This window comes from Thermobia domestica, chromosome 4 (genome assembly GCF_964235325.1).
Source record: "Thermobia domestica chromosome 4, izTheDome1.hap1.1, whole genome shotgun sequence".
In the NCBI taxonomy this organism is placed as follows: domain Eukaryota; kingdom Metazoa; phylum Arthropoda; class Insecta; order Zygentoma; family Lepismatidae; genus Thermobia; species Thermobia domestica.
Window position 1 is genome coordinate 230,226,404 of NC_137457.1, and position 13,995 is coordinate 230,240,398.

The window sequence follows — 13,995 nt, forward strand, 5'->3', positions numbered from 1 at the left end:
AGGGTTATACTTTACAAGAAAACAAGGTTATAGTTCCCCTTGTTAAATCTTTTACTAAAACCACAGGCAGCGTAAAAAAAAAAAAAAAAAAAAAAAAGTCACAGTAAGACCGGTATTTCTTGTAAATAATCAATCATAACATATCACCACAAAAGGCACTCTTACTTGCTATTGGATCGAAAAGCCAGATCCTTGAAAGAAGAATCAGTAGATACAGCAATTAGTAATTATATGTACTCGTAGATCATTTTGGTAAACTTGTAACAGAACTGTGACCTATAAGACCGTTTAGCAAACACAATTAAAAGAGACATCTAAAAAACACAAAGCTCTATAAAAGAAATCCGCGTTTCAGAAGTGAAGGTTGATGCTGATGAACAGAGAAACAATGTCTTTTCAATAACCACTAAGTAAGTAGTGTGGTGGAAAATTTACGTTTTGAACACTGGTTTCATTTACTACTCTGGACTGGACCAATTGCTTGCTTTCTCCCTCTTGTGATAGTAAAGACAAGGAAAATAGAGTAGTTAGAAATCAATGTACAGTATGTTTCCATCTTCTGTCACGCTCTACACGACTATGGAGATACTTGCATTTTCTTGAGCATTATGCGTGACGAGTATTTGTCCATTCTATGTCGGATACGAAATATAATTCAAGCCCTGGATGTGGATAGAAGAAAAATTTGCTACTAACAAAGTTTATGCGTGGTGTTCAGATACCAAAATTATTTTGTCCATCACTTTTATATATATGACTTACAAACTAAGCTATGTAACTGACTTAATATTACTTGAATTAGATCCAAATATCTCCGCATCTAAGCATCACATCATATGAAGAATGTATTTTTATAAACTAAGAAGTATGCTTAAGTGAATATTATTTGATACACATATACGTACTTTCAAAGATATGTAGTCTATGTTACAATATATATATATATATATATATATATATATATATATATATATATATATATATATATATATATATTATTGATTGACTAATTTATAAAGGAGTGACTACTCGTTCTTCTATAATCTTAATAAAGTGAAAGTGAATATTTGAATCAACTATTTTCCACAAGAAGTGAAACACGATGATAAGAGATATAAATACTTCAAAATCTTCAAATAATTTACTTTAAAAAAATGATGTTATTTCATTCTTACAAAACTACACATCATAGAAAAGAACCAATATTTCATGTCATGAAAACAAACTTATGTACAAAATGATTAAATAAACTTAATCCCAAAAATTATCTTCGTTGGTATTTTCATCCCAACCTGATTCTACTTTCATCGTGTTTGAAAAATCTATTTGTTTATCATAAACAAACTCAGGGTCCGTTTTCTTGACTTGATTTTGAACAAAAGTTTGATTCATTAGTTCTTTCTTTCTCCTTATTTCATCATCACCAAGTTTGTTAAGATCTTCATCCGAATGCACAGAAAATTCTAGTTGGATTTTCTCTAATATTTCACTTAGTTCATATCCTTTTATATGTTCTTGTAAGATACGTAGCATCTTCTCTATTTTCACTAATGGCACATCTTGAAGGTAATCATAATGATGCTTCTGTAGTTCCTTAGCAATAAATGTAATGTTGCTACTGATCTTGAAATTTCTTACAGGAATAACACGTTTCCTCAATTTATTACTTCTTTTGTCTGTATATACAAGGATTACTGCTGGAGGTGAGAAACGAACTCCACATTTCTGAGGTATATACTGCGAGTCGTTGCCGTTCATGATTTTCACACCTGCATAACGTAACACAGCAATTAGTATGCAAACTATTTAAATAAAATATATAAGATCCCCTTTCAGCTTACTTCTCAAATTAGAAAACAAAATTGTGGTAAACACAACAATTATATATTTTATACTCATTTCATTACGTTCTTAAGGATTATAAAAGTATGTGTTTGACTACTCTCTATAGTCGGTCATCTGACTCCAAAATAATAAGACAAATGAAAGAATGGATTAATTAAAAAATCTTTATCTATAAAAGTTCTTCCAACCAAGATTCTATTGCAAAAGTAATGGATACTGGAAAGCAATACTATCTTAAACACACGGAAGAAACGACAAACCATGAGAATCTAATCAAAAGAAAAATAAATTTAAAAAATTACCCATTAATTGTTCTCGACAAGAGTTGCCCTGTACGTGTTACTGTGATTCTGAATGCCTACAAACGTCTGATTATGACCAAACATTAGCATAATTATTTCCTCAAGAAAGAAATACGTTTTTGAATTTGCATAAGCAATAAATACTTTAATTAAGATAAACCCCCCAGTAATGGACATGGATAAATTCGCAGCCAGTAATGCACACTTCGGCGGAAATGCGTGAAAAATAAGACATTGTGTAACGCACGGAAGTTTGCATTGTGTTGGAAATTATCTACGTGATATACTGGTTCCACTCAAAATTGTTAGACTGTCGTTTGCTAAATCCACGTACTCTGCAGTTGTGGTAAAGTCGTGGTGTCGATTGTACGTGCTTGTTTTCAAATTGTGTTAAGAAGTTGAATAAGCTAAGTAATTACTTGGCAGCTCTCCTATAGTAAAGTTATGAACCAAATGAAAGGTGTGTGTTTTTCTACGCACTAATACTGGTATAAAAAAGGCATAAGTGTGGCAAAAATGTATATTAATAAACTTGAACCGTCAATATTTGGGGTGTCCACGACTGGTAAGATAAAGGTGCTATTTGCCAATGTTGGACACCCCCTGTCCATTACTGGTAGAATCTGAAAATGTGTCAATAATACAAATGTCCACTGCAAAAGCATCGTGAAAGCTATATGAACAAATTGGCTCAAAAAAACTGATAACTTGTGATGTTTACCACTAATGGACAGTGGGTATGTATTACTGGTGTAGCTTACAAGCAACGTACAGAACAAGGCAGGATCAGATCCGACTCAAACTTCGCCCAGAGGACACATAATAGAAAAGAAGACAAAATGCCAAATTAGAGCTGCTCCTGTCCAGAAACACCGGAGATATGCTCCGCAATATAACGCACTACGCGACAATATGATATAAGGTAAACGTCGCAAGATACCCATTTATGTCGAAAACGGAAAGGATGGGCAGCACGAGGATGACATCAAGATATTTAATATGCTATAACACTGACTTGGCGGCCATCTTGAAAGCCACGATCTTGGATATAGCGTAAGGTATTGAAATGAGAAGCGGGGTGTGTGATATATCAATGTAAGGCATAATGCAAAAAGAAAACCAATGACGTAACCGCGAAAAACATATATGTAATGGTATGGACGAGACGAAGTGTAGAAGACTCAGGCAAAACAAACGTGTATTCGAAGGACAGAATAATAGAGCAAGACCGAAGAACCCACGACAATGGTACGCGACAAGTAACTGCAACACTGTCTGTGCATGGAAGTGCATCTGCCTTGACACATTATGCGTTTCGAGGATATTGGGATTCCGTTTGGGACAGTGAAAACCACAGTTGCAACTCGCGATACGAGCACTCGTTTGGAGATTACATAAACTACAAAGGACTATTTCTTATGGAACGGCAATTCGACAGCTCGCTCCGGAACGTAAGAGATATCATCTCGGATTGGTGAGCAAAAGCCCGACCTATTTGGGATTGACGCCCACTCCTGGGCAACGTTTTTTACGATTCTTGTTCAATTTTCTTGCTGTTTCGTATAAACAAGTGACATTTCGGTTCACGTTTGTTTAAACAACACTATCTGAAACAAAGTGTGTACGGATGAGAAAGCCCAGCCATGTTTTAGCTTACATTTTTTTACGAATGTTTCTTTTCCTGTGTGCGGCTTGCTATACCGTTTCGCGAAGGTCTCAAAAAGTCACAATATCAGGGAAAGGCAGCGTTCTGCATTGACTCCATGAGTTCCATGAGTTGTTGAAGTCTCCCACGCGAAGGGTAGTTTACCACACAATGAGACTACTCGAATTGTGGCTGCCGGTTTCAAGAGTCTCATCCACATTCACTTCTGTTACATCGAGGTTATTCAAAATTTCCAGCATGTATTCAGTTGCTTGTCGTTCGTCCACTGTCGGTTCTGTCGATTGAACGTTCACTTGTTTTGGAAGTTCACTTTGCATCAGTAATACCACATTGAGAGGGTTCGCCATTGCAGCTCTACGTTGGTGTTTGTAGATGAACGATACTGCGGATACATTCACTACACAAAATATTACGCGTTTTGGCATGTGTATGCTACAATCACACTATCACTTCTCACTGGCCGGCCCCTGCTGTCACTTTCACTTCGTTCCATATGTGCCAGTGAAACCAGTAGACACAATTCGAGTAGTGTCATTGTGTGGTAAACTAGCTTTCGCGTGGGAGACTTCAACAAATCATGGAACTCATCGAGTCAATGCAGAACGCTGCCTTTCCCTGATATTGTGACTGTTTGGGCACTTCGCGAAACAGTATAGCAAACCGCGCACAGGAAAAAAAAACATTCGTAAAAAAATGTAAGCTAACATGGCTGGGCTTTCTCATCCGTACACACTTTGTTTCAAATAGTGTTGTTTAAACAAACGTGGGCTGAAATGTCCTTTGTTTACACGAAACAGCAAGAAAATTGAACAAGAAACGTAAAAAACGTTGTCCAAGAGTGGGCGTCAATCCCAGGTAGGTCGTGCTTTTGCTTACCAATCCAAGATGATATCTCCTATGCTCCGGAGCGAGCTGCCGAATTGCTGTTCCATAAAAAAAATAGTCCTTTGTAGTTCATGTAGTCTCCAAACGAGTGCTCGTATCGCGGGTTGCAACTGTGGTTTTCACTATCCCAAACGGAATCCCAATATCCTAGAAAGGCATAATGTGTCAAGGCAGATGCACTTTCATGCACAGACAGTGTTGCAGTTACTTGTCGCGTACCATTGTCGTGGGTTCTTCGGTCTTGCTCTATTATTCTGTCCTTCGAATACACGTTTGTTTTGCCTGAGTCTTCTACACTTCGTCCTGTCCTCGTGCTTCCCATCCTTTCCGTTTTCGACATAAACGGGTATCTTGCGACGTTTACCTTATATCATATTGTCGCGTAGTGCGTTATATTGCGGAGCATATCTCCGGTGTTTCTGGACGGGGGCAGCTCTAATTTGGCATTTTGTCTTCTTTTCTATTATGTGTCCTCTGGGCGAAGTTTGAGTCGGATCTGACCCTGCCTTGTTCTGTACGTTGCTTGTTAGCAACTTTCGTCCAATTATGGACACTTTGCACATGTTCCAGTGCATATATACGGGATGATTCAAAATAATTACTACAATGCTTGCGAGGTGATTTTAGAGGTCAAAAGACGACAAAAATATATTTGGTGTTGTTTCCTATGGGACGTCGTTTCATTGGTAGGGCTCCTTAAGGAGTCCAAAATGTGAAAGATATGTTTGGCTTTTCGGCAACTTTGGTTGAACGTAAGGCAATGAAATTGTGTGGGATATTGGCAAGAAATTGTATAGGATCTATTCGTAAGAAAACATCCCGGCATTTGGCCGTTGGAAGTTAGAAACAGACATAAACAAACGGCTCAATTAGATATCACAATTTCGAATTGAGCCATTTATTTCCATGTCTCGAGTCCCAACGGGAAAATGCTGAGATTTATTTTACGAATAGATTCTATACAACTTCTTATACGTCCTATACGAATACGGCCAATATGCCACACCATTTTTGTTCCTCATGTTCAGCCCCATTTGCCGAAAAGAATTAAAATCTGAACTCCTGCAAGGGCCCTACCAACGGCACGAGGCCCCCAAAGAAAAACACGTCGAATAAATGGTATTTCAACGAGCGACTTCAGAACACTTGTAACAGTTATTGAGTTTCAAATTTCACGAGAAAAACTATTACCATTTAAACGTTGTTTGGAGGACTTGCAACCATGGAATGGACGCAACGAGGATACTATCTTTGGAAAAAATTAGTCACAAATTTTCAACGAGTTAGTGCAAACCGAAGATGTATCTCATATGAATAATGTTGCTCAACTTGTCTCAGAAATTCCTGCACCTTTGCAAAATCCAACACAAGCAGATTTGGATGAACCTTTCACAGAGTTGGACTCTAGTCAGACCATAAACCCCGCAGCAGATGACGCGTGGAATAGTTTGTTCCTGTTCTCTGAAACAATGTCAATGTCTGCTCAACATTTTTCTGCATTTGTAGAAACAACCAGAAATCCAGAGGTCTGTACAACAGCTTCCTTGATGACAGAATTTCACACAGGGGACATCTCTTCAGAAACCACAGAAGCCAGCAATTCAGAACCAACAGTAATTGCTTCCTCATCATCTACATCCAACAACTCAGATCCAACAGCAGTTGCTTCTTCATCAACTACATCCCACAATCAAGTATGGTGTTATCCTGATGTTCCACCATACTTGATTGTGGGGAACGCTTTCAAAAGCGCTCTGTTTTGGCCCGAGGACAAATCGAGGTTGTCCAAAAGAAAGAAGAACGAACGGATTTCTGGAGTTGTCACATCTGAACAGGCCCGCAACTGGAGGAGGGATAGGAGTCCTGGCCCCCCAAATCTTTTCGTGGCCCCACTAGACCTCAATACAAAATGCTATTTTTAGTACAAAAAACACAATTTAGATATTTGTAAGAGAATTTTTAAGTACTTGGCCCTCCTAACATTCATGGCTCCCCCAAACCTCTGTGGCTGGTTTCGGGCCTACATCTGAACAATAACGATTCTATAGTGAATCAAAACTTAAAACCAGAATTGAGCAGGAGAAGTTGCAGATAAAACGTATGATGGAGTTGAAGAAAGAGGAAAAGCGACGCGCAGAACAAATAAAAATGGAACGTACAAAGCAGAACTTCAAATAGAGGCAGAAAAAAATACAATCCTTAAAGAACTTTTCTTTTACGATTGTATCAGAAAATGGTACCAGTACCTTTCAGAATAGCCGTTTGCTTTATCTTTTTTATTATTATTATTATTATTATTATTATTATTATTTTCAATAATAGATATGGTATTTATTTTCCCCAGTTGTTCCCAAACATATGCAATTTCTAATGAACATTGGGCTCTTTTCATTCGTTTTCACACAAGTACTGGTTTTGCTTAACGTTTTTCAAGTGTAAAATAAATAAAAATCCTACGCACAAATACCGGTTACATATTAAATTACACCTCAATAGGTTAGACTTAAAAATTTGCTGATTTCTCTTGTATGTCCATCACTGGGTGTCCATAACTGGGGCATCCACTTTTTTTAAATGTCCATTACTGGTTAGAAAAATAGGGTTACAAGAACAACTCAAATAGTACATTCTACTCGTTTTCTATAGCAGTAATGACTATGATTTAATAGGCGCAAGTGTAAACTATGCCTACCACTACGAAACAACAAGATTACTACAATTGCTCTTAATAGTCTCCATGACTGGGGTGTTTACCTTATTCTATTAAAAAAAAAAAGAAAAAAAAACACTCAAATTTGTATATGATTTTCTCAGCTTTAATATCAAGTAGTCTAAAAAGTATTGAGTCTTTTGCGCACGAGATGGTGTTAGTATCCCAAATCTCAAGATATATATATATGAGTCGCAGCGAGTCAGATTTAACATCATTTGACCGCAAACAGTTACTGATAGTTGTGCAAAAGGTGTTGGAGTTCTTATAATCACACTTAAGGTATTTCGCCGTGAGAATAAGTAAACTTTCCGCAAAACTACGCTACATTTTACAATTTTATTTTGACTCAGGCGCAGGCCCTATGAAGAAATTTAAGGTACGTTATCAAAAGCAACAGCCAAAAGATGGTTTAGCCTCTTTTATTCTGGAAATTTCGATGTTGAAGATCCTCCTCGAAGTGGGAAACTAATCACAATAAAAGTGGATGATATTCTGGAAAAAGTCGTGCAAGATTGGCATGTAAGCAGTCATGACAGCCAAAGACCCAAACATCCATCACCAATCAGTATTTAGCCATTTGGAGAAAGTTGGCTCTCAAAAGAACCTCGACGTTGTAGTACTACATGAGCTGACTGAAAAAATTTTACTCGAACGAATTTCTATCTGTGGATTTCCACTGGAACGTACATCGAATTCGAACTATTTCTGAAACGATTGATCACGAATGATGAAATGTGGATAATTTACGGTTACGGTCGAAGCCAGAAGAAGCTCCACAGTCTGTAGTAAGGCACACACTGATGCCCAGGAAGGTTATGCTATGGAACTGGAACTGGAAGGGCATTGTGCATCATGAGCTGCTGCCGCCGGCTAGAACGATATACTCCGATTTGAATTGTCGACAATTAGTTCGACTACATCTGGCAATTCAAAAGAAACAGCCAGAACTGGTCAACAGAAAGAACGTTGTATATCACGCTGACAACGCCAGATCACATATATCTTTCACGACCTGTCAGAAATTGAGATAACTTGGCTGGGAGGTTTTAATGCATCCACCGTATAGCCCGGACGTGGCACTGTTAGACTGTAATTCGTTTAAGTATTTCTAGAACTCTTTAAATGATGTTTTGTTAATGTCAAAAGAGGACTCTAAAAACCACGTGTCGTAATTTTTTAATCAAAAACCATAGAAGTTCTACAGTAACAGAATATGATGTTGCCGGAAAAATCGCAGGTCATCGAACAAAATTGTGGATATGCGGTTTTTAATGTTATTTGGAAGTCACAATAAATGTACTCTCAATTGTGATCTCCAAAGGCTTAGCACTTTTTAGACAACTTGATATTAAAGAGTTAAAAAAAAAGTATCCATAGACATCATCCATAACTTCTTATTCTCTGAGACATTTTTAAACTAGAATAGGATGAAACAATATGAAACACAATTAATAGGACCTTTTTTGAAATTATGCAATGGTTAACAGCTCTTAATTGATTACATGTTTTACGAAACTGTTACTTCCAAATAGAAAAAAGAAAGCTAGGCAAATTTTGTGTACTAGTATGTTAGATGGTGGATCAAATGTAGGGTGCTTCAAAAAAGAACTTTAGAACTTTGTAAATTCAGACTTCCAGAACTGGTTTTGGTGTAATTTTATAGGTATATACCTATACATTTAACCTTGCTAGAAGCACGCTAGGTTGATTTTGTAGTAGAACTGTTAACAAGGATTTGCTTTCCTTGTTCTACGACATCGTCAGACATAAGGGAACGCCCTGAGAATTTACTGTGTCCAACTGAATACCCGGTTTTCACTCATGTCACTCACAAATAGTAGGCCTACTGGGAGGATCTTTGCCATGATCGGTACGAAAATTCCGTTGCACAATTGAAGACTCGCTGTAGAAAACAATGTAAGTGCCAAAAACAATATTTTACAGTACAGACAAAAGATAGTAAGTTGTGCCAAGCGTCACAAAATAGAAAATAGTATTGCTTAGAAATACTATGACGAAGCAAATCTATGTATGAAAATCTAACTAAGACAAAAATTTATTTAAAAAAAAAAAAAAACATAAAACAAACAAAAATTTTGTTGAAAACCATGTATTTGCCATTGTCAAATTGCAGAAAAGGCTGTATATGCGGTCTCTGAATTGCAGGAAACACTGTAAGTGTCATGTTACATATTGTAATATAACGAAGATTGCATCAAATGTGCCACACAATCTTACACTCACAGATTTGCAATAAAATATAACAATGCCATACAAGAATATATTTATTAGTTTCATTTGATCCAGAGAATAAAGTTTGAATGTAAACTTAAAACTACATGCATGTGCATAGCATGTTCTCAGTATCAACAGGCAAAAACAATGAAAACTATTTTTGATGTTATTCCACTGTGTACAAAAAATCTGAGTATCATAACATATGCCAAACAGTCTACAGTATCAAATCATTAAAAAACTTGTGGTATTTTTTGTCCATATATTCGAACATTGCTTTGAGGACTTGTTTCTTCTCGACACTGGTCTGTGCTTCTGGCTGGCAGGTTGTCAATGTCCATGTCATGTTGAAGCACATTAGTCTTTTTCCACGGCTCCTTTTCATCAAACGAGGACCTAGTTTTTATTTATGTAGGATTTCTCGATCTTATCCGAACAACTTGCTTTACTTATTTCCAGTTGCGCCGTGTTCAGAAAGTCGTTCGATGTTGATGCTACATTCATAAAGCATTCTTTTTCCATACACACGACTTTAAAAGGATTTTTTTACTCTTGGTGTAGGAATTATATCTTCAACCTCCGACATAGCCTTCATCTTCTTTTTTCATTTTTCAATTACCCCAAAATCCCTGTCACAAGGGAGGAACTGTGCCCTGACACCAGGAATTTTAAGTCAATACAATCAAAATAACGTTTCTTTACTAGATACACTAGGGCCATCAGCACTATTTTATTTTTATTTTTAATTTGGCCAGTGCAGTATCACACCATATAACTAACTTTTTCTTTTCGGTGCTGGCATTGTCAATATTTTCAAAAATAAGACGAAATTTTACTCCCCCCTCTACCTGCAACACCTTCATGCTAGGTACACACTTAACTGTCATTATTATCCCCTACATGAACACAGAAATTGTAAGTAGATAGTTGCCTGGCATAAAACATATTGCTGTGTGTTAGTGTGGGAACGAAAATAACCTGTTGCAAGTCGACACATATTCGCGACACATATTCACACATATTCACTGAGCGACACACAATGTCGCTCAGTGACATTTGTGATTGAAGAATACTTTCACTCAGTAGCGCAAGGGCTTTCTCTGCTTTCGCCTTGTGCAATTTAAATTTTGCCTTTTCTTCAGAAATGTTCTCATTGGAACCTACACTTTTAAAACGCATGTTATATTTATCACAAAGTCTACACATATCACTGCGAAGTGTGCCAAATTTTAGACCTGGAAAAGATTCTTTGAATATTTTTGCATAAAATTGATATGAAATGGGTTTATCAGGGTATCTAAGTTTAAAAGCTTCTACATGCCGACTCATGTTTAGATCTAGGCTGAGATATTCGTTAGCTTATTTTCGCCTCCCGTAGTGGCTTTCCTGTCTTTGAAACCTATTTATGTGTTTCTTAACTGTATTCCAGTCTTCATCAGAATATTTCCTTGTGTAGGCATGGCTTCTAGAATTTGTATCTCTTTCATTTATATAACACAGTATGTCCGACTTTTTTCTCGTTTGAATAGTTTGAAGCTATTGACTTGACAGTGCAAATATCAATTTAAATGTTTTAGAACATACTTGTTTAATTCCTGTTGCTGTTGGTATGGTGTAGGCGAACGTTACTTGCCTTCTACTTTTTGAGGGATCGTCATCATTTCCATGTCGTCTCCGTGCAATTTGTGCCAACTCTAACCAGTTTACAATATATGTACCTTGATCTTGCTCTGACAGTTTATAGTATGACATATGCAAAAGTTCAACATCGTTTCTGTCTAAGGACCGACACTCATATTTAAACTTACGATAAAAAATGTTTCCGGTGACAAAGGCCTTCCAGGAATCAACTTGCCTTTACTTGTTTTACAAGGTTTTCCACTTTCTCGTAGTTTCTTTCTCCGATTAGCTCTTAAATGAACTGTTAAAGGCACTTCCTCTTCCATAATACTAACACTTCAAACTAACACAACAGTCCCCAAAGTAACGCTGTTTCAGGTTGTCACCCAATACTGCTTGCAATGAGTAAATCATTTCCATATGGAGGGAAGGCACTTACAATGTTTCTAACAGATGCCAACAGCTGGACATACAAGTGGTGCCATCTTTGATTAACGCTTGGAACTCCACCAAATAGACAAGGCACATTCTGTGTTTACAGCAGGAATTCCATTGGGACATACATTCCTTTTGACTAAAAAGTAAAACAATTGCAAGGTGGCACTTACATTGTTTTCTACAGCGATTCTTCAATTGTCGTCGACTTCGACTTACCAAAAACCACAGCGAGCGCGTTCGGGACCAGTGAAGGTAGCCATGTTTATTACAAATGTCGCTAGCGTTTACAGATATGCTATTTGGTACTATGCACTACGTGATTCAAAACTTTGCTACAAAAATATACCAAAATCAGCTCTGTAAATAGTCTGAACAAATTTATATGAATTATTTAGAAAATTGTTATTATATTCTTTATAAGTATATCTGGATGTATCTATGTCTTTAAGATTGTCTAACAGTCGCATCGAAATTAGACACATTTACAGCAATCATGTCTTCGTTTTATTATCTATCTTCCTTGCGAAGATACACTTCTTATTCACAATTATCCTGTAACATATTATTTCATCAACGGTTTACCTTATTCTGTTAATTTTATTGCATATATCATATAATCTTTCTAACTTGATATCATATTCCTCAATTCTAATTGAATATTGTAGTCTTTACACAGGCTATTTTCATAACAACCGCTTAAGGCCAATAAATTTGTGTGTTCATGACACTTTCTTTCAGACTAACTCCGAATACTCTTCCCTTTCTACATTCATTGAACATTGAAATAAATGGATTTTATCAGAGCTCGCGTTTCCTAGCGATTGACGCGTAAATTTATATTTTTTTCGACTCTTTGACTTGCACAATTTAAAGCTGCGAGTCATATTTGACTCGCAAAATTTCCCCCCGGTAGTTTCACTTGTTGCGAGTTATTTATCACTGTAAGGACGTGATGTGTTGCGGAACAAATTTGGTGTACTGATGAATATGTATCAATAAACAAGATATAGAGAAATAAGATTGAATGAACCTGGTATAAACCGGTGAGTCATGGTAAAGCAACAGAATGTCGTTTTCCGTTTTGCAGGAAGAATGAAAAATGAAATCTTTGAGCTCCACGTCCTACGATTATGCCGGTTAGGCTAAAGGAGACGGTGAGGATGAGAAATGAATGAAATGGTGGAATGAAGAAAGTGGGAGAACCCCGAGAAAACCCACGAGCACGGTGTTTGTCAACCCAAGGTCCACACGGCGCGAGCTGGGATCGAACCAGGGACCTCAAGCACCGGAGGTGAATGCTCTACTACTGAGCCACCGCCCCCTCCTCCTCTTCCCCCACAGCAAGAAGAATGAGTTCCATGATTTCCTATAAGCAGTAACCTGTGGTAGCAATCTGAAATCTGGCGTGGTTTAGCATTTTTGCATTCTCGGAGTGTGATTTTATTTCTTGAAGACTTAAAGAAATATCAAAGTACTATTGATCAACTGTGCAAGTAATACTTCAATTCAGCAGTGAGATATAACAGGCTTCGGGAACTTGAGGAAGTACCAAAATGTGAACTTGTGTCATTAAAGGAACCACAGCCTATACGTTAGCTGTCACTTTATTCACAGTGAAGGCTGTGGACAGATGTTTGGAAGCGCTAGTAAGTGGACTTGAACAAGAAACATAATCCAAAAATGCAACTGCAACAGCACTCTACAATGAGTTAAAATCATTTCGCTTTGTTTATATTACAAAATTACTTTTAGACGTGCTTCCATGCCTTGAAAAGTTGTGTAAATTGTTTCCAGAAAGATAAGATTGATTTGTCAATGATACAGCCACTGTAAACAAAATATTCTTCAAATGAAGGGTATTCAGGCACCTAGTGTAGGAGAATTTCTGGATGAAACACAATCTTATGTTGCGCCTGATGATCAAGACGATGTTGTGAAATAGAAGGACATAGAGCTTCGTTTTTCATCTGAAATCTATCAACGGCAAGTTGAAAATGTAAGGAACAAGTTCATTGCTAATCTAATTGACAATTTGGAGGCAAGATTCCCAAATGATTCCCATGACATTTTAAACTCATTTGATGTCATCGTCAATCTCAAGAAGTATCCTACATCCATAGGAAAACTTGATATCTTTGAGCACGCAGCTCGAGGTGATTGTTAATAGATTTGCCTCGGTTGTAAATAAGAAAAGAATGTGTGGTGATTTTACAATGTTCAAATTTCTCTGATTACTCACTTTTGGCTTCTTGTGTTTTGGATTTGCCACTAAGCAATATTCCTTGTGAAAG

The 13,995-nt window shown here is 37.0% G+C and overlaps 1 protein-coding gene across 3 annotated transcripts in view; it reads right to left on the minus strand.

The window, feature by feature from the left end:
- Window positions 1-1,008: 1,008 nt before the first annotated feature.
- The window catches only part of LOC145683894 (centrosomal protein of 19 kDa-like), a 35,711-nt gene continuing 22,724 nt past the window's right edge, over window positions 1,009-13,995 (minus strand). For all 3 annotated transcript variants that reach the window (XM_081755547.1, XM_081755546.1, XM_081755545.1), the window contains exon 3: window positions 1,009-1,769. In XM_081755547.1, coding sequence (XP_081611673.1) covers window positions 1,252-1,758 — 507 coding nt within the window. In that variant the 5' untranslated portion in view covers window positions 1,759-1,769 and the 3' untranslated portion in view covers window positions 1,009-1,251. The remainder of the gene's footprint in view (window positions 1,770-13,995) is intronic.